We start from the raw sequence: 19812 nt of genomic DNA, 5'->3' as shown, positions 1-19812 counted from the left end.
GGGGGGTTCCGGCGGCGCTCGGCAGGGGGCGGGGGCGGGCTCCGGCAGCGCGGCGCGTGGCGGGGGGGCGGCGCTCAGCGGGGGGGGTGTTGCGGCGCTCGGCGGGGGGGCTCGGGGGCGGCGCTTTTTTTTGCTGCTTGGGGCAGCAAAAAAGCTAGAGCCGGCCCTGGTCGCAGGGCAGCAGCCGTCCGCCCCACACCCCTGCCACGTGCGGCCCACCGGCTGCCCACCCCAGAGCTTGGAGGGCGTGCTGGCAGCCCCGGACCCTGTGGGGTGGGCCGGCTGCCCTGGACCCCGGACCCATGCTGCGTGGCTGCCCTGGACCCCTGGCGCCCGACCCTGGACTCCCACCATGCGGGGCGGGCCAGGAACCTGGCAGACCCCTGCACGCGGGCCAGCCCTTAGCACACAGCTGAGCTGGGACGTAGCTGTGTGCTAATTGGGCTGCGGGTTGAGAACCGCTGGCCTAAGGTCACCCAGCCAGCCAGAGGCAGTGCTGGCAATAGAATCCATAGAAGCATAGAAATGTGGGGCTGGAAGAGACCTCAAGAGGTCATCTAGTTTAGCCCCCTGCTCTGGGGCAGGATTAAGTATGCCTGCCACCTGAGTCACACTCTATTGCTCTATCCACTAGGCCACGAATAACAAAGTTCAGAAACGCCTGGTATCAGAGCTGCTGCAAAGTCTCTGGCTGAGGCCATTTCTCCAGCATCCCTCCCATGGGAGCTCACCGTAGTGATATATCCTCCTACCACTAGCTGGAGACAGGAAATGAAAGGAAAGCTCCCTAGTTCTGTCTCCGTGCAGGTAGCCAGCCCAGCTAGGGGGATTTAATTTGGATCTTTTTCTGGCCACCACCATTCAGGGTCAAGTTTTCCAAAGCACTTTAGTCTTATTTTCAAAAGTGATTTAGGCACCTAAATCTCATTGACAGTCAATGGGAGTTGAGCTCCTAAGTCTCATTTCCAAAAGCAACTTGAAGCACTTGGAATCCAAAATCATTTAGTCACCTTTGAGAATTTACTGTCTTTCTTTTTTCTTTTTTTTTTTTTTTTGGAGTACCCTGCCCCAATCTGTTTTATGCAATGGACTGTCGTATAGGCTGTTCCATTGTAACTCTGTTTTGCAGCATTTGTTATGGACCTATGAAAATGGACCTGTAATGGAAACTTATTTTTTCATCGTCAGTGTAATAGACACTTGCTGTTATCTAAAGGGCTGCATTGCAGATAGCCTGTTCTGAACAGACCCCAAATTCTGCCCCTGTTGATTACCTGAATCCCGAAAGTTACCGTGAGGCTATACACAGAAAGCGAGTGAGAACTGAACTGAAGGAAGAAAATAGGATTCCCCAGATGAGGAATGAACACTGATCCAGTTTCACCTGGCAGTTGTTCCTTCCTGATGAGCTTGATTTCCTCCTCCCAGCTGCACTGCAGAATTCAGGAATCCAGCCCTCAGAGCAGGGAAGGGTCCCTAAACGCCACTTCCAAAGTGGACTCTTCTGTCCACCGGAACAGCCATTATAAGCCATTCTATAAAAGCAAACTAGATCATGTGCTGTGTTTGTGCCCAGGCCTCGGAAGACTTGCTGAAGGAGCATTATATAGCCCTCTGTGATTGCCCCTTCTACAGCCACCTGGTGGAGTACATGAGATCGGGTCCTATTGTAGCCATGGTGAGTACTGGCCAGGGGCCCCTTTCATGCCCTGAAACCGATATCAAATGCAAGTGCAATTAGCATTGAACTTGAGGCCATTCGATCTTCCCTTCATACCCTTCTGCCAGATCCTCTGGCTGAAGTGTTACATTGTTGCATGTAAAAGTGAAACCTGTGCACATCTTTATTTTATTCAAACAGATAATCGTAGGCTTTCTTGAGGCAGATTCTGCCCTGACTTACCTCCAGGCGTACTCATGCGAGGTGGTGGAGTTAGCTAGAGGGTGCTTAGGGCAGGATTTGGCCTTGCTGCTCAGCAAGCTGCGGAAGCTGACTCTTGCTGTGCTGTCTTGTAGGTCTGGCAGGGGCTGGATGTGGTAATGTGTGTGCAATGATTGGAGAAACTAACCCTGCTGATTCCAGACCCGGCACCATCCAAGGGGACTTCTGCATTGAAGTCAGCAAGTGAGAGCCTTGGGTTTGTTTTTGCTGGGGAATCCTCTGTGTCGCTGTTGCAGGTGGGAGGAGGCTTCTTCTGCATTCTGCTCCATGTCCCAGTTACTCTCCCCTGACTGAGGGGGAAGATGCGGGAGCGCCTTTGGAGTCAGCTCTCAATGCTCCTGTCAAAGGATCACTTGTGAATCATGAGCACACCTTATTCTGCCTGGCTCCCAACCTAGGCAGCAAGAGAACAAAGCCCAGATGGTCTGTGGCAGGGTGGGGTTCTCCATCTTGTGTAAAGTAGCCAAATTTGTGCAGCATTTTAGGGATTTTTACCCTAATGGTATGGTCAGTTTGGAGTTAAACCTGAGATCTCCTTGTTTGGGGCCAAAACTAATAACACCATGTTGAACCATAACTTTCTGGTGCCCCCTTGAGGAGAGGGTAGGCATCACTCATCTCAGCAGTCCCTCCCTGGACCACAGCACTGCTGTGGAGTCATCCCAGAGTCCAGTCCTCTGACTGTGCTGTTTAGGAGGGGGGTGGTTGGGAGGCTACATAAAGTAGCCTCACTTCAGTCCCTGGAAAAATCATGGAGCAGGTCCTCAAGGAATCAATTTTGAAGCACTTCGAGGAGAGGAAAGTGATCAGAAACAGTCAGCATGGATTCACCAAGGGCAAGTCATGCCTCACTAACCTAATTGCTTTCTATGATGAGATAACTGGCTCTGTGGATGAGGGGAAAGCAGTGGATGTGTTATTCCTTGACTTTAGCAAAGCTTTTGATACAGTCTCCCACAGTATTCTTGCCAACAAGTGAAAAAAGTATGGGCTGGATGAATGGACTGTAGGGTGGATAGAAAGCTGGCTAGATTGTCAGGCTCAACGGGTGGTGATCAATGGCTCCATGTCTAGTTGGCAGCTGATATCAAGCGGAGTGCCCCAAGGGTCGGTCCTGGGACCGGTTTTGTTCAATATCTTCATTAATGATCTGGAGGATGGCATGGATTGCACCCTCAGCAAGTTTGCAGATGACACTAAACTGGGAGGAGTGGTAGATACGCTGGAGGGTAGGGATAGAATGCAGAAGGACCTAGACAAATTGGAGGATTGGGCCAAAAGAAATCTGATGAGGTTCAAGAAGGACAAGGCAGAGTCCTGCACTTAGGACAGAAGAATCCCATGCACTGCTACAGACTGGGGACCGAGTGGCTAGGCAGTAGTGGATCTAGGGGTTACAGTGGACGAGAAGCTGGATATGAGTCAACAGTGTGCCCTTGTTGCCAAGAAGGCTAACGGTATTTTGGGCTGTATAAATAGGAGTATTGCCAGCAGATCGAGGGACATGATCATTCCCCTCTATTTAGCATTGGTGAGGCCTCATCTGGAGTACTCTGTTCAGTTTTGGGCCCCACACTACAAGAAGGATGTGGAAAAATTGGAAAGAGTCCAGCGGAAGGCAACAAAAATGATTAGGGGCTGGAGCACATGACTTATGAGGAGAGGCTGAGGGAACTGGGATTATTTAGTCTGCAGAAGAGAAAAATGAGGGAGGATTTGATAGCTGTTTCAACTACCTGAAAGTGGGTTCCAAAGAGGATGGATCTAGACTATTCTCAGTGGTACCAGATGATAGAACAAGGCATAATGGTCTCAAGTTGCAGTGGAGGAGGTTTAGGTTGGATATTAGGAAAAACTTTTTCACTAGGAGGGTGGCGAAGCACTGGAATGGGTTACCTAGGGAGGTGGTGGAATCTCCTTCCTTAGAGGTTTTTAAGGTCAGGCTTGACAAAGCCCTGGCTGTGATGATTTAGTTGGGTTTAGGTCCTGCTTTGAGCAGGGGGTTGGACTAAGTGACCTCCTGAGGTCCCTTCCAACCCTGATATTCTATGATTCTATAAAATAAACAAGTCAGGATGCTGCCGCATCTCACAAAAGACAGAGTCCAGAGCCTTCCGAAAGCAAAAGGAGAAGAGGGCCTCGGCAGCACCTCCTGCTTCCTCAGCCTGGGGAGCTCTGAGTTCCAGCCCTTCTTTCTGAGTGCCACCCAAACTGAACAGGAACCCTGCCTCTCTCCAGGCTTGACAAGCCTCACTGGTGTGGTGCATTGGGGTGGGGCTGATTGTCCCCCAGGGAGCTCTTTAACCCCTTCTTGACTGAGACAGGGATCTGCCACTTCACACTTCCATAGCAATTTTTATCTTAAGTATGCTGTACGAGCACTCAACTGATCCTCACAACACCCTACTGAGGGAGAGAAGGATAATCTCCTTTTTACATGTGGGGACACTGAGGCAGGGAGAGTGCATGGACCCGCCCAAGGCCACAAAGGGAATCTGTGTCAGAGCCAGGATTAGATGTTGGGAGTATCTGGCTCCCAGTCCTGTGCTCAGACCATGCCCAACTCCGGTGGCATAATAGTTTGCATAGTACATTTGGCCATGAAGAGCACTATGCTTAAACTGCCTCTTTGGTCTCAGGATGAGCCGTGGAGAAGAGCAGAGTTTATGCTCTTTCTTGCTGGTTTATGCTTTTTTCTATTAAAACAAAAAAGTGAGGGGTGTTCTGCTTGGCTTTTACCATATAACTATCATATAGCTTCTTGAAGCCCCCAGAGCCATGGTGGGGAGCACTCCCAGCCATTAACTGAAGTGGTGGTAGTGCTCAGTGTAATAGATGAGCTGTGTCCTAGCCCTTAGTCAGGCATATGAGTTAGTTAGGTGTTAAAAGACAAGCAAGAGTCCTGAATAGTCTGAGGCCCTGGCTACACTAGGGGTTTCCATCAATGAAGCTACACCAATTGGCTGAAATCAGGGCTAATTCTCATTGTAGCCAACGCCTAAATGAAGCTCACATCCCTCCTTATATAGGTTTCATTTCCTTGGCATCTGATGTCAAACTTACCAGTTCTCCATAGAGTCTTCCAGGGGAAAAACAGGGGTCAGAAGACTTGAATTTCGTATGTAAAAACAAGCAGCACTACATATAAAAAAGGCACTTTCAGCCCTTCATGAAGCCAGAGCAGCAGCTGTTACTGTAGATTAGAAGAGATTATACTGTACAAAAAATATGGAGTACTCTAAGAAAATCAGAAGATGGGTTAGCTGTAGGCACTGTTGTTGCTTTGGTGACATGATTTAGGGGAGAAGACTGGTGGGAACTGGCAGCTCCCACATGCCACCAGGGCCGCCGAGAGCGGGTTCGGGCCCCGGTGAAAAAATTTTTTCGGGCCCCCCCCAGCAAGGGCGGACTGGCTAAACAGTGCCGACGAGGGGGGGGGGGAAGCTGGGCCTGGAATTTTTTCAGGGCCCCCAGCAAGGGCGGACCGGCTAAACAGGGCCAATGAGGGGGGGGGGGAAGCCGGGCCCCGGGCCCCCTTCTGGACCGCCGGGCCCCGGTAATTTGTACCAGCTTCCCTCCCCTCTCATCGGCCCTGCATGCCACAGAATAACTGGCATGTCCTGCCCACAGCCAGAAGATGCATGGCTCTGGGGTAGGGCTCTGAGGAGTGGGAAGGAACATAAGGATTGTTCAGATAGGAATGCAACAAGATGACACTTGTTCAGCAAACTTTATTATTTTAGCCAGGATGAAATTACTTCTGGCTCTAGTTCCCTGTTGTGTCTGACTTGGAGAGTACTCATTCTCCTTCCCCACAGGAATGTGATTCATGGCAGCGACTCAATCGAGAGTGCCTGGCGGGAGATTTTGCTCTGGTTCCACACAGACAAGCTGACCTGCTGGGAGGACAGCACTGAGCACTGGATCTATAAGTAATAAGAATGGTCTGGGGGAAGGGTATCTTGCTGACGCTCAGGCACAGTACAAACCCATCCATTTCCATTTCTCCTTCTCTGGAGTCACACTGGACTCTGTCATAGTGTGGTTTTTTCATAGGGTGTTTCTGTCTAGAGGTGGGTGGAGGGGTAGTGGGAAGTCTTTTGTGCACTGGTAACTGACTAAATCGCAGCTCTCTGGGATAGTAGCTACTTGGTGCTGCTGGTCTGGTTCTGTCGCTGCTCTGCAGCATCCTAAAATCCCAAGGGGTTCAAGGTGACCTCCAAAGGAAAGAAAAATGGGCTTGTGCCTTTGGCATCTTTATAATGTATAGAAAAGACCTGAAAATTACATTAGAATTTTAGGTCCTGTCTACTATTGAAGACTCTCTGGTGATTGGAGAACTATTGATATGATGACATCACAAGCAGTTAAGAGAGTGAAAGTTGAGCAATTTGAAGATTTTGATTAGAAGGAACCCACTGGATGATCTTGTCTGACCTTCTGCATAACGCGGACCAGGAAACCTCACCCAGTAATTCTTGCATCAAGCCCATAATTTTTGGTTGAGCTGGAGCATATCCAATCTTGATTTAAAGACCATTGTTCCAATGGTTAGTTACTCTTGCTGTTAAAAATGCGTACCTTATTTTCAGTCTCAAATTGTGTACCTACACTGGATCTTGTTATGCCTGTGAGATAAGACTGCTCTACTATCAGAAATATCTCTGGGCAGGTACTTAGTGGTGGTGATCAAGTCACCTCTTCATAAGTGAAATAGATTGTGCTTCTTCAGTCTTTCACTGTAAGGTGGGTTTTCAAGCCCTCAAATCTGTCTTGTTGCACTCTTCCAAACCCTTTCCAATTTTCCAACATCCTTCATGAGTTGTGGCACCAGAATTGGACACAGTATTCTAGTAGTGGTCTTACTAATCCCACATACAGAGGTAATATTACCTTCCTAGTAAATAGTCCCATTTATACAGCCAGGGAGCATTCTAGCTCATAGGAACTGCAGACTGGATCAAAGACTGGTCCATCTACTCTAGTATCCTATCTCTGACAGGGGCCAAAACAAGTTGCTTTAGAGGATGGTGTAAGAACCCTTCCGTAGGCAGATGTGGGATAATATGCCCCCACATTGTGTCATAGAATCATAGAAAATTAGGGTTGGAAGAGACCTCAGGAGGTCATCTAGTCCAACCCCCTGCTCAAAGCAGGACCAACACCAACTAAATCATCCCAGCCAGGGCTTTGTCTTAAAAACCTCTAAGGATGGAGATTCCACCACCTCCCTAGATAACCCATTCCAGTGCTTCGCCACCCTCCTAGTGAAATAGTGTTTCCTAATATCCAACCTAGACCTCCCCAACTGCAACTTGAGACCATTGCTCCTTTTTCTGTCATCTGCCACCACTGAGAACAGCCAAGCTCCATCCTCTTTGGAACCCCACTTCAGGTAGTTGGAGACTGCTATCAAATCCCCTCTCACTGTTCTCCTCTGCAGACTAAACAAGCCCAGTTCCCTCAGCCTCTCCTCGTAAGTCATGTGCCCCAGCCCCCTGATCATTTTCATTGCCCTCCACCGGACTCTCTCCAATTTGTCCACATCCTTTCTGTAGTGGGGAGCCCAAAACTGGATGCAGTACTCCAGATGTGGCCTCACCAGTGCCAAATAGAGGGGAATAATCACTTCCCTCGATCTGCTGGCAATGCTCCTACTAATACAGCCCAATATGCCGTTAGCCTTCTTGGCAACAAGGGCACACTGCTGACTCATATCCAGCTTCTCATCCACTGTAATCCCCAAGTCCTTTTCTGCAGAACTCGTGCTTAGCCAGTCGATCCCCAGCCTGTAGCAGTACGTGGGATTCTTCTGTCCTATGTGCAGGATTCTGCACTTATCCTTGTTGAACTTCATCAGATTTCTTTTGGGTCAATTCTCCAATTTGTCTAGGTCACTCTGGACCCTATCCCTACCCTCCAGCATATCTACCTCTCCCCCCCCAGCTTAGTGTCATCTGCAAACTTGCTGAGGGTGCAATCTATCCCATCATCCAGATCATTAACAAAGATATTGAACAAAACCAGCCCCAGGACTGACCCCTGGGGCTGCCAGCTAGACATCCTGATCTCTAATAGAGTTTGTCTTAAGCCTTGAAGCACATGGTTTAATATCACTTCCACAAAATTTTATAGTAATTAATTATGGCAACTGGATAGTCTTGATATCCATATAGTCATCTCATTTTTGGATCTTAAGTTCTTGGCCTCAGCAACAACATGTGGCAGGGAGTTCTGCAGTTTTATTTACAGATGGTTACAAAAAGTATTTCCTTTTATTGGGTTTGTTTCATTGACTGTCGCTGGTTCTTGTTATGAGACAGGAAGAACAGAAGTTTCTACTCTACCTCCTTGATTCTGTTCATTATCTGATATATTTTTATCATGCCCCCACTCTTATTCAGCTCCTTTCTAAGGTAACAATCCTAATCTTTTCAATCCCTCTTCCGCTTAGTTTCTCCAGGCCCTTCATCATTCTCGCTGCCCTTCTCTGAGCCCTCTCTAGCCTTTTTGATATGGGGTGACCAGTACTGCACAGTTTTCCAGCTGAGGTTGCACCACTGATTTATATAAAGGCATTATAGTAGTGTTGAGCTACGCATTGAGCAGAGGTTTTCACTGAGCTGTCCCATTATGGTGCCCAGGTCCCTTTCTTGGGTTGATACACATTACAGGGTTCTAAATTAACTGTAAGAGTAGTTTAGTAATGTAAGAACTCTCTTAGCCACAGCATTGCACAGGGAGCTCATGTACCATGACTCCCAAGTCTTTTCAGAGTCGCTGCTTTCCAGGATACAGGGCCAGATTTTAAAAGCTAGTTAGGGTGTCTAAAGGTGCAGAGGGGCACCTACTGGGATTTTCAAAAGCGCATTAATTCCCAGAGGTGTTAGTTATGTAGGCACTTTTGAAAATACCACATGGTGCCTAAATACCTTTAAAAATCTGGCCCGCAGTCCCCCATTCTGTAAGTGACCTAAATTTTGTTTCTAAATGCATGACCTTGCATGTGACTGTATTGAATGAGCCTAGTTTACCAAGCAATCTAGATCATTCTATATAAATGACCTGCCCTTATTGTGTACCTCTTCACAATCTGCCTCTTGCAAACTTTTCCAGCAATGATTTTATCAATGATCTGAAGGACAGTCTGCAGCAATTGAATAGTATTGGGCCAAGACTAGATCCCTGTGGGACCTTATGAGAAACAGACATTCTCTTTTAACAGTTACTTTGAACTCTATCAATTAGCCAGTTTTTAATGCACGTAATATGTTAGATTATAGCGCTATAGTGATTTTTAGTAAGAATCAAACATTTTTGTTAATACTTATTTAATTCAAATGAATAACATTTTAGAGAAGGAAAATCTTTGTTAAAGATCCAAATACTTCCATGCCTTCAATTAGGATGTAGGAATTCACAATAGATATCTGATAAGTCTTCTAGCAAATTTAGGGGACACCAGAGTGGACTCTTCTAAAGCAAAAAACAAGCAGAAAACTACCTTAAAAAAAAAAAAAGAACCCAAACCCCTTTCAAGCCTTCTTTATCCAGCGCAAAAAAGGGGCACAAGCCCCATGTTATAAAAATTATTTGCAGGTCACCTTTAATCTTGTGTTCCCATCTATTCCAGAGCTGCAGCTGGACAGTAGCAGTAACCCCATGGCAAACCTAGTCAAAGCTGTAACCTGCTTAATTTTGGCAGAGGTGCTTAAACTTTACCATGCAGAGAGCTGTGCTGGCAGGAGGCTGCAGGCTACATTCCATTGGCAAAAGGGGCAGCTGACAGCACTTCCTTTCTGTGTTTTAATTCTGAGGTGAGATGGTGAGAGCATTCAAGCTGCAGCACTGCAAGCTGGAAGAGGTCCTCTTCACCATGTTAAAGACAAGGGCAGCCATTGGGGATGAGAAACTTTTTGACTTGAATGTGCTTTGACAATGCAAGGGATAGACTTGGGGGGAGACTGTTTCCTTGCCAATTCTGGCCTTGGCTTTCAGCACTCAATGAAATGAAAACACTACTTGACAATGGGGCCAGTACCTCACAAACTTCTGCTAAACTAGGCAGCAGATAGTGCAAACTATGACTGAGACCTAGTTTCAAACCATCTTTCAGTCACTGCCAATCACCCTTTCATTTCCTCGTGCAAATTGTTGCTGTCTGGGGTGGGCAAAGTGTGTATATCACGGCCCCATCTTTTGAGACAGGCTTGGCAGCCCTTTGAGTGCAAGCACACCAGCTTTTGGCCTTTGAGTCCCCATTCCATATTGCTACTGCCGTCCCTTGGAATATGATCAAGTGCCCAGAAGCTTGTTATATAAAAAGATATAAGTGGATCTAGGTGGAGGCTGATGGGATGTGCTCTTTCTTTTAACTTGTTTTCCTCTATTCATAAAAACCTGTGTATTCAGCCAGCTGTTAATTCCATAGCTGTTGGGAATGTGTCCCACACCATGTGAGTGGAGGCAATAAACTCAACCAGTCTCTTTAGCTGGCATGCTGGCTGCAATGCCAGTGCAAAAGGGTTGTATGAGGGCATATTACCAATGACCATTTTAATAAACAAAGCTGTTTTGAAGCACTGACTGGTGAACAAAGATCCTTTCAACAGCACCTATATGGCTGCGTTCAAGCATGCTGCTTATCTCCAACTCCTTCAGCTGCAACTCCCATTTTTTACATCTATAAATATATAACTGACTTTTATAATGGTTGTCCATTTGCTTTTTTGTAATAAACTTTGAAAATATCCTGCCTTTTCCTTAGTTATTTCACCACAGGGACAGAGCAGTATAAGACTGGGAGGACTCTGGCTGTCTAGGGAGCTTATTTAAGCTGCTGCGGTGATGGGGGTTAAACTCAGAATGGGGGGAGTTCAGGGAACTGATTTAATTGTTATACTTAACTCAATCTTAAAGCTCCATGTGCTGAGTGTCTTACATTTTCTCGCATGTGATGGGGTGGACAAACCCCACACTGGGCAACACGGGGTTAAGGGATTATTTTGGGCTCAGCCAGGCCCACCTCGCCACACCTCTAGCAAATGCTCCATCTGCTGGAGGAATTAAAAGGCAGGCAATTAGCTCATTTGGGGGCAGAGCTGGAGGTGAACAGATCTACAGCTCCAGCAGCACAGAGCAGAGGGAAGCCTAACACAGCTGCCCAAAGGGGCCCTCCCTAACGGAAGGGAGGATCCACCCCAGAGACAACCAGAGGGAAGGATTCTGTGGACCTTGGAAACCCCCTCTGATTAATTTTGATTTGGACTTCCTCACCAGGGGAAACCCTTGGATTAAGCTGACCGCAGGGTGGGAATGAGAGGAAGAGGCCCAGGGAGGACAGCCTTAAGCAGCCTTGGTTGCCAGACTATTGGTAGCCCAAAGGGCCCTGGGTGGGAGCTCGGTGGAGTGGGAGGGCCTGGGCTCCCCTCCCCACAATCCCCTTGGCGCTCAGGGGTTGTGGCCATGACCTCTAGGCCATACTCCCCAACCAGACCCTGAGTGAGGACCGTTACACCGTGACACTGACATGTGCTGCCAGTTGGTATGTTGCTTTGATGCTCTAGAGACTGTGATACAGCAGGGCCAGGGAGAAGTGGGAGCGTGGAGATATATAAACCCTAGGCTAATTAAGGCCCTGCCAGGAACCTAATAAAAAACCCCAGCTTCAGGCAGACAGTGTGGAGAGAGGACTGGAGTTTGGAAGTGTGTTGCTGAGAATTGAAAGACCAGAGAAACAGAAGGAGACCCTGCCCCAGCAGAGCAGGGAGACTCCCTCCCCCAGCATCAAGGACCGAGGTTAACCCTACCCAAGGGGGAAGAGAGTAGGAAACCCACAGGGGTTGAGAGGGGCTGGAGCTCAGAGTGAGCCGCAAATCCAGACCGCTTCCCTCCTCTACCACCTTCCCGGGCCACTAGTGGGGCCCTCGAGCCACCAAGAACAGGGGCAAGGGGTGGAGTCCTAGCCCTCCCCCCCACACCAACATTGGCCATTTTGTCACAAGACCCATGCAATACTGCTTATAATGAAGTAGCCACCATTTGTAAAGACACTAGAGTCATTTAGGGGGCTAATTACAAGGGAGCATTTGATGCCATTAATTTTAATGGCTGATACGGTATAGTTGGCAAACCATGAATTTGTAGCCTTGTTCACAGGACTTTTAGTTAGTTTATTGCCTTTTTCTCCATTAGGGCACCCAAGTCCCTCAGATTTCAGGATAGAGCTATTAATTTAAGTGTCTTTTCAAACAACTGAACAAGCAAGCGCGATGCACCCAGCTTCATGGAAGAGTGGCTGCATAGACAGTTGATTTTTGCCAAGACTTCCCATATTGAAAGAGAACCCCATTAACATGTAGTCCATTTAAACAATTGTTAAGTGTCAGCCCCCTCTGCCACTGTGTGTCCTCATGACAACATTTGTGGCTTGAATCACTATCTCTGCTGACACTTGCACCATAACAGCTGCGTGTTCCACACCTTTGGCACATCACTTATGAAATTGCAAGGAAGCTATTGCTGCAGAGCACTAGCTCTGAAGTTGTGGGGATTGCAAAACTAGCATCCTGCAATCTGACTCACTGAGAGACATGCAGTAAAATGTTAAAGCTTGAGAATTTGAGATACTGCCTGAGCAACTGTTACAATAATCAACCCATTGTCACAGACTGGTCAGAAATCCCAGTGTCTGTACACGCAATGAATACACGTTTCCACTGCTGATGTTAACACATTTATTACATACAGAACAGATATGGTTCACTTGTTTGATAGCATAAGGGACAAAGCATGGGAAAGTATTCATACAGCAGTCTCTTTACAGAATGCCATCTTCAGACCAAACTGTGGAGTTTACAGGCCATAAGACACTTTTTAAAATCCTTTTATAACATACAAGGTACTTTACATACATCACAGTGGAGATATGATAGGGAAGTGTATTTAAGCCAATCAGCTTTCACCTTGCTGCTCTGTAGCCACCAAATGAGGATGATAGGAACATGAAAGCAGTGGCTCCTCACTTAGCTGTCACTGGCCCCTTTTTGAAAGTGTGCTTCTCTTGAAAGAAAATCTGCTTCAAACTGCAAATGAGCCTGCTGAGATAAAGAGGTCTGGAACCTATTTTCTTAAGTATCCATGAAATTTCAGTGGGAGACAGAGGACCAAGTACTGTCACTTTGATAAAACAGATATAGAACATAAACTGTAACAGGTAAAAATCTCACACCATGTTTCATAATTATCACATGGCATATTCCATGAAACTAAATAATTGGGGTCAATTACATTTTAAAAAAAACAGCTCAAATACTGAAATTTAATTGACACTAATTAACAAAAGTTGTGAATTATTTGCTGTCTAAAGCCCTAAGTGACTTATCCTACCAGAAAGCATTTCTGGAGTATGCCACAGCAGAATGAAAGCCTGACTCATTCAGAAATGTCACATGGTCAAACAGGCCTCTCTGGAATCCCTTTACACAGGTACACAGCTGGAGGACTTGATTCAAATCCTCTCCTGACCTCTGTCTCCAGAGAGTAGTACAAGTGCCTATGTAATATAACACTGATCATAGGCAATGCAACGCACCGCCAAGCCTCTGTCTCCCCCTAAATAGGCTGTTGGGGCCTCTGTTCTCTAGATACGTGCTGCTGCCTTCCCAGCGCTCTGATGTGTGGCTAGTATTTATCTCTCAGCTGTGCATGCATAATCCAAACCCCGACAGCAATGGCAGCATTGCTACTGCTAAAGAGAAAGTAGGGGTCTTTCTTCACTGCCCTGCATTTTGGACTATGGGGGTATGAATAGTAGTGCACTAACTCCCCTGGGTGGATGCTGCAGATATGAAGTAAAAGTTCACGTTAACGCAGTACTCCTCAAACAGGATTACATTAATGCAACTAGGAACCCTTTAGTTCATACCAGCCGCATCCGCCCAGGGGAGTTGACACTAGCTAGGGATTCAGGAGACCAGCTCTGGCACAGACTTCCTGTGTGACCTTGAGCAAGTCAGTCTTTCTGTTCTTCAGATCACTACCTGCAAAACCCTTCCCTCCCTCACAGGGTTGATGTGAGGGATAAATCCATTACACATTGTGAGGCATATTACAGTAATGGGGGGAGATAAGTTCTGCAGATAGACATGGGTACACTAGGTCATCTGGGATCCTAGAGTACAAAGACACTGACTGAGCCAGGAAACCAGCTAATGAGGCAGTGCACATGTGCTCAAAGATTTAAAATGCCAAGAACAATGAGGAGCCAGGAGGCAAACTGTGGCATCAGGGCTTTTAACCAATGGGTCAGAAGTACGAGTGAGGTAAAAAAAACTTGAGATATGTGCACAGGATGGAGCTAAGATCCCCTTTCCAGCTTTTTATAGACTGATTTAGCTGCAGGAGAGCAGCCATGAAACATATCCTGCCATAGCGATGTGCTAATCCCAAAGCGCCCTCTTGTCTGAGTGCCATGGCTTGGGATACACACGCCTGAACTTGCATTCTCACTGGGTTGCTGTTATGTACTGGGAGAAAGTGTGACAAAATCAACATCCTGCCTTTTCTTTTCCCCAGCACTCTTCTGTTTTGAGAGCAGAGCATTTCTCCCTGCAGAAAATCAGCACCAGGATGGTAATGCATCTTCATGAGTCAATAAAACCTCGCTGGGTTAACACAGAAGCCATGTCACCGGCTACACTTTAAAACCAACTATCACTAAACAACAGCTTGTCTCTTGAAATTTTTAAGGCTTGTAAAAATAATGAAACCAAGCATTTTTTACCTCCCCTTCCAAAAATACCACATGGACAAATCAACCAGATCCCAGCAAACTTTCACGGCAGCAGTGTCCAAGCACTCTCTGGCCTGACACCAGACACCTTTTTTGCCTCTGACTCTACCAAGCAAACAGTCCTCCCTGATTTCACGCTCACACAGCACTATTTAATGTTACCAACTGACCAAAAAATAGTAGCAGAGTAGGGAGGGCTTTCAGTATCTAGCATGTGTTCCACACTCTACCCCTTGTCATGAGCCTGTTGGCCCTCTATGGCCAAATAGCTGAAGTGCTTCCTGAAACCTCTGTGTTCTCTTCTCTGCAGACTTCTGGTTTAACCTGGTGCTGCCTGCTCTCAGATCCTGGGATAAGACTCGGTGCTTGGGGACAATCTATGCAGAGGGGATGGGACGAGAATTCCATCCGGTGAACTGGATAAAGATTTTCTTTGGGCTGTTGTGATTCATTAGCCTCGTTTCACTGGAGGACATGAGGGTGATGCACTGCTTCTCATGCAGGTGGCAGTGAGGTAACCTTCCTGACAACCTGGGCCAACCCTTCCAAGACATGCTTCTGTCTCATGCTTCTTGGAGAGAGGTATTTGCACAATTCCCAACTCTCAGCTTCACTCTGAAGATTCTCTGCCTTTTTTTCCCCCTTGTAGGCACCAGTTTCAGAAGGAGAACAGTAATTCCACCACTCAAAGCACACAGGGCCCAAAATGAAAGCTGCAAGTTCAGAGGTTAGAATGGGGGTCACCATCCGATGCAGGAGCTGTTGCAGTTGTCTGGGGTTCAGTTGCCAGCAGTAGGTGTAATTCAGGAGTTCTGTATGTACATCTTGGCATTCAGGTGGGAGGAGGGAGAGATATGTTGGCAGGAAAGGAGAGAATTTCACTCAGGGATATATGAGACTTGCCAGACGATAATATGGCTCCTCTCAGCCTTGGAAAGCACTGGCTTCACTTGGGTGGTATCTTCAGCATTCTCCTCTGTCTCATCATCTTCTCCATCCCCTGCAGAGAGAATACAAACAGTAAAGAGGAGGGGGAAGGGAGATCCAAAGCATTACTGCCCCTCACAAAAGGCTCATGTCACTTAACAAGTTTCATGGGCATCACTAACTGAGCTCTTTCATGCCCGAAGGGCAGGTGTAATGATCGGACACTTGTATACAGCAAGACTGGTTAGGAGGGGGAAAAACAGATCTTCATAAAGAGACAAAAACATGGCCCTCCAATATCCCTGATTTCATGTACTGACCCGTCCCTCCACCCCTATGGAGGAGCCCATCCTTATAACAACAGGTATGCTTCAAAACACAACAGTTCAAAGGCTGCAGCACTTGGGCTGTTAGTAGAGGAACCAACTTGGGGCCGTGCTCCTCTTGACCTGCTGCTTACAAACAGGGAAGAATTGGTAGGGGAAGTAGAAGTGGGTGGCAACCTAGGCAGCAGTGACCATGAGATGGTTGAGTTCAGGATCCTCACAAAAGGGAGAAAGGAGAATAGCAAAATATAGACCCTGGACTTCAGAAAAGCAGACTTTGACTCCCTCAGGGAACTGATGGGCAGGATCCCCTGGGAGACTAATATGAAGGGGAAAAGAGTCCAGGAGAGCTGGCTGTATTTTAAAGAAGCCTTATTGAGGGCGCAAGAACAAACTATCCCGATGTGCAGAAAGAATAGCAAATATGGCAGGCGACCAGCTTGGCTTAAGAGTGAAATTTTCGGTGGGCTTAAACTCAAAAAGGAAGCGTACAAGAAGTGGAAATTTGGACAGATGACTAGGGAGGAGTATAAAAATATTGCTAGCGCATGCAGGGGTGTAATCAGGAAGGCCAAGGCACAACTGGAGTTGCAGCTAGCAAGGGTTGTGAAGGGTAACAAGAAGGGTTTCTACGGGTATGTTAGCAACAAGAAGGTGGTCAGGGAAAGTGTGGGACCCTTGCTGAATGGGGGGAAGGCAACCTAGTGATAGATGTTGTGGAAAAAGCTGAAGTACTCAATGCTTTTTTTGCCTCGGTCTTCACAGACAAGGTCAGCTCCCACACTGCTGCACTAGGCAACACAGTGTGGGGAGGAGGTGAGCAGCCCTCAGTGGTAAAAGAATAGGTTAAGGACTATTTAGAAAAGCTGGACATGCACAAGTTCATGGGCCCAGATCTAATGCACTGAAGGGTGCTGAGGGAGTTGGCTGATGTGATTGCAGAGCCACTGGCCATTATCTTTGAAAATTTGTGGTGATTGGGGGAGCTCCCAGATGATTGGAAAACAGCAAATATAGTGCCCATATTTAAAAAAGGGAAGAAAGAGAACTCAGGGAACTACAGACCTCACTTCAGTCCCCAGCAAAATCATGGAGCAGGTCCTCAAGAAATCCATTTTAAAGCACTTGGAGGAGAGGAAGGTGATCAGGAACAGTCAACATGGATTTACCAAGGGCAAGTCATGCCTGACCAACCTGATTGCCTTCTATGATGAGATAACTGGCTCTGTGGATATGGGGAAAGCGGTGGATGTGATATATCTTGACTTTAGCAAAGCTTTTGATATGGTCTCCCACAGTATTCTTGCCAGCAAGTTAAAGAAGTATGAATTGGATGAATGGACTATAAGGTGGATAAAAAGCTGGCTAGATCATCGGGCTCAATGGATAGTGATCAATGGCTCCATGTCTAGTTGGCAGCCAGTATCAAGCGGAGTGCCCCGGGGTCAGTCCTGGGGCCAGTTTTGTTCAACATCTTTATTAATGATCTGGATGATGGGATGAATTGCACCCTCAGCAAGTTCGCAGATGACACTAAGCTGGAGGGAGAGGTATCAGAGAATCATAGAATATCAGGGTTGGAAGAGACCTCAGGAGGTCATCTAGTCCAACCCCCTGCTCAAAGCAGGACCAATCCCCAGACAGATTTTTGCCCCAGATCCCTAAATGGCCCCCTCAAGGATTGAACTCACAACTCTGGGTTTAGCAGGCCAATGCTCAAACCACTGAGCTATCCCTCCCCTACGCTGCAGAGTAGGAATAGGGTCCAGAGTGACCTAGACAAATAGGAGGATTGGGCCAAAAGAAATCTGATGAGGTTCAACAAGGACAAGTGCAGAATCCTGCACTTAGGAAGGAAGAATCCCATGCACTGCTACAGGCTGGGGACTGACTGGCTAAGCAGCAGTTCTGCAGAAAAGGACCTGGGAATTACGGTGGACGAGAAGCTGGATATGAGTCAGCAGTGTGCCCTTGTTGCCAAGAAGGCCAACAGCATATTGGGCTGTATTAGTAGCATTGCCAGCAGATCGAGGGAAGTGATTATTTCCCTCTATTTGGCACTGGTGAGGCCACACCTGGAGTACTGCGTCCAGAAGGGATGTGGACAAATTGGAGAGAGTTCAGCGGAGGGCAACAAAAATGATTATGAGGAGAGGCTGAGGGAACTGGTGTTATTTAGTCTGCAGAAGAGAAGAGTGAGGGGAGTTTTGATAGCAGCCTTCAACTACCTGAAGGGGGGTTCCAAAGAGGATGGAGCTAGGCTGTTTTCAGTGGTGGCAGATGACAGAACAAGAAGCAATGGTCTCAAGTTGCAGTGGGGGAGGTCTAGGTTGGATTTTAGGAAACACTATTTCACTATGAGGGTGGTGAAGTACTGGAATGGGTTACCTAGGGAGGTGGTGGAATCTCCATCCTTAGAGGTTTTTAAGGCCCAGCTTGACAAAGCCCTGGCTGGGATGATTTAATTGGGGATTGGTCCTGCTTTGAGCAGGGGATTGGACTAGATGATCTCCTGAGGTCTCTTCCAACCCTAATATACTATGATTCTAAAGAATGCTGTAGTATTTTTCTGATAAGGACTGTCTATGGGGATTGATCTGGGGATGAGGGTAGAGACAGCCAGTTGGGACAGATGGGGTCAGGCCAACCATGTGTTCTGGAAAAGGGTGGCTAACAGTAGAGGAAAATGCCCAAGTGCTTCCTCTAAAGCAGGAGACATGACAAGTGGAAATCATTTTCTGAACTCGCTATGTTGCAACACAGTTTCATCTCTAATCCCATTGGCCCATGTTTTACCCACAACCCTTCCCACCTCACCCCTTCCCAAAAGTAGGAGCTCACCAATCCGGAAATCGATGTACCCTTCTCCTCCACTCAGCACCAGGACATTCTTCAGCTTTTGCCCCTCGGTCTCAGTGGCTGCTGTGCTGGGGTTCTCAGAGGGGCTGTCCAACACGCTCCCATTCAGGGTTGCGAGAACGTTACCTGAAAGAGCACAGGGCCTCCTATCAGCACCTCTGCCATACTCCCAGAATGCTCAGCTAAAGGACACAAATGTAGGTGATTGCCCTGCCAATCCAGTCCCTGCTGCTGGGAAACTGGATTTTATTCTAATTCAAACACACAAACCAAAGGACCTTAAAAGGGGTAACTGATCCCTACAGAGCTAGAAAAGGTGCAGCGTCATCCACAGCATTCTACAGAGGACAGCTCAGGCCTCCCCTGCTGTGGCAAAGCTCACAGATGTCTTAGGGGATAAGATGGCCAAATAGAAGAATGTAAACTCAAGAATCCTCATGAGGAGGTGCCTTGGTCACCTTACCAGGAACAGAGACAAAGAACTTGACTGCATCACGGTGGCCATGGAAACAGAGCTGTGCCTGAGCCATGGAGCAGTAGGGGATGAAACTGCTGGCAGATTTGTCACTGCTGTCATCACCGTACACGTGAATGATTCCGCCAGGGCGATTCCCCTCTCCTGATGTTGGGGAGGTCTTATTGGCTGAAGACAGGGAGAAGAAAAACCCCAAGTAGTAGCTTTGTTCCCATTTATATACCATCAATCAGAGTGAGAAGTATGTAAGAAAAACACAAACCACGAGTCACATAGGAAAAGCTTTAAAGGTGCAGATGCCCATGAAAGGTCCTGTTTAATGCCATCATCCCGTGCATCATGGAGGAGACCCTACTAGATTATCTAAGCCCTCTCTCTACTGGCAGAAAAGGCACAGTCACATCCACTGTCGCTAATAAGCTGTGCTTCTCATAAAAGGGGTACTTAGATAATAGGGAAATGCTCCTCCCTGGGGGTTGGTTGGAAGAGT

General features: G+C 47.3%; 3 protein-coding genes across 3 annotated transcripts in view; 1 reads left to right on the top strand and 2 right to left on the bottom strand.

Moving 5' to 3' along the window:
* NME3 (NME/NM23 nucleoside diphosphate kinase 3) overlaps positions 1-5878 on the top strand; it is a 16320-nt gene extending 10442 nt beyond the window's left edge. The window contains 4 exon segments of the mRNA XM_024208852.2: positions 1577-1678; positions 2017-2044; positions 2047-2125; positions 5761-5878. Of these exon segments, the coding sequence (XP_024064620.2) occupies positions 1577-1678; positions 2017-2044; positions 2047-2125; positions 5761-5878 (327 nt within the window).
* NUBP2 (nucleotide binding protein 2) overlaps positions 1-19812 on the bottom strand; it is a 249202-nt gene that overhangs the window by 100673 nt on the left and 128717 nt on the right. The gene's annotated exons all lie outside the window — the stretch shown is intronic.
* Positions 13503-19812, bottom strand: part of MAPK8IP3 (mitogen-activated protein kinase 8 interacting protein 3) — a 312779-nt gene continuing 306469 nt past the window's right edge. The window contains exons 29-31 of the mRNA XM_026648192.2: positions 19311-19490; positions 18830-18973; positions 13503-15735 (exon numbers count right to left, since the gene is read on the bottom strand). Coding sequence (XP_026503977.1) covers positions 15614-15735; positions 18830-18973; positions 19311-19490 — 446 coding nt within the window. The 3' untranslated portion in view covers positions 13503-15613. The remainder of the gene's footprint in view (positions 15736-18829; positions 18974-19310; positions 19491-19812) is intronic.

This window comes from Terrapene carolina, unplaced genomic scaffold (assembly GCF_002925995.2).
Source record: "Terrapene carolina triunguis isolate 2854851 unplaced genomic scaffold, T_m_triunguis-2.0 Scaffold67, whole genome shotgun sequence".
Lineage (NCBI taxonomy): Eukaryota > Metazoa > Chordata > Testudines > Emydidae > Terrapene > Terrapene triunguis.
The sequence above is the reverse complement of the archived record's forward strand: the minus strand, read 5'-3'. Positions and strand labels throughout refer to the sequence as shown.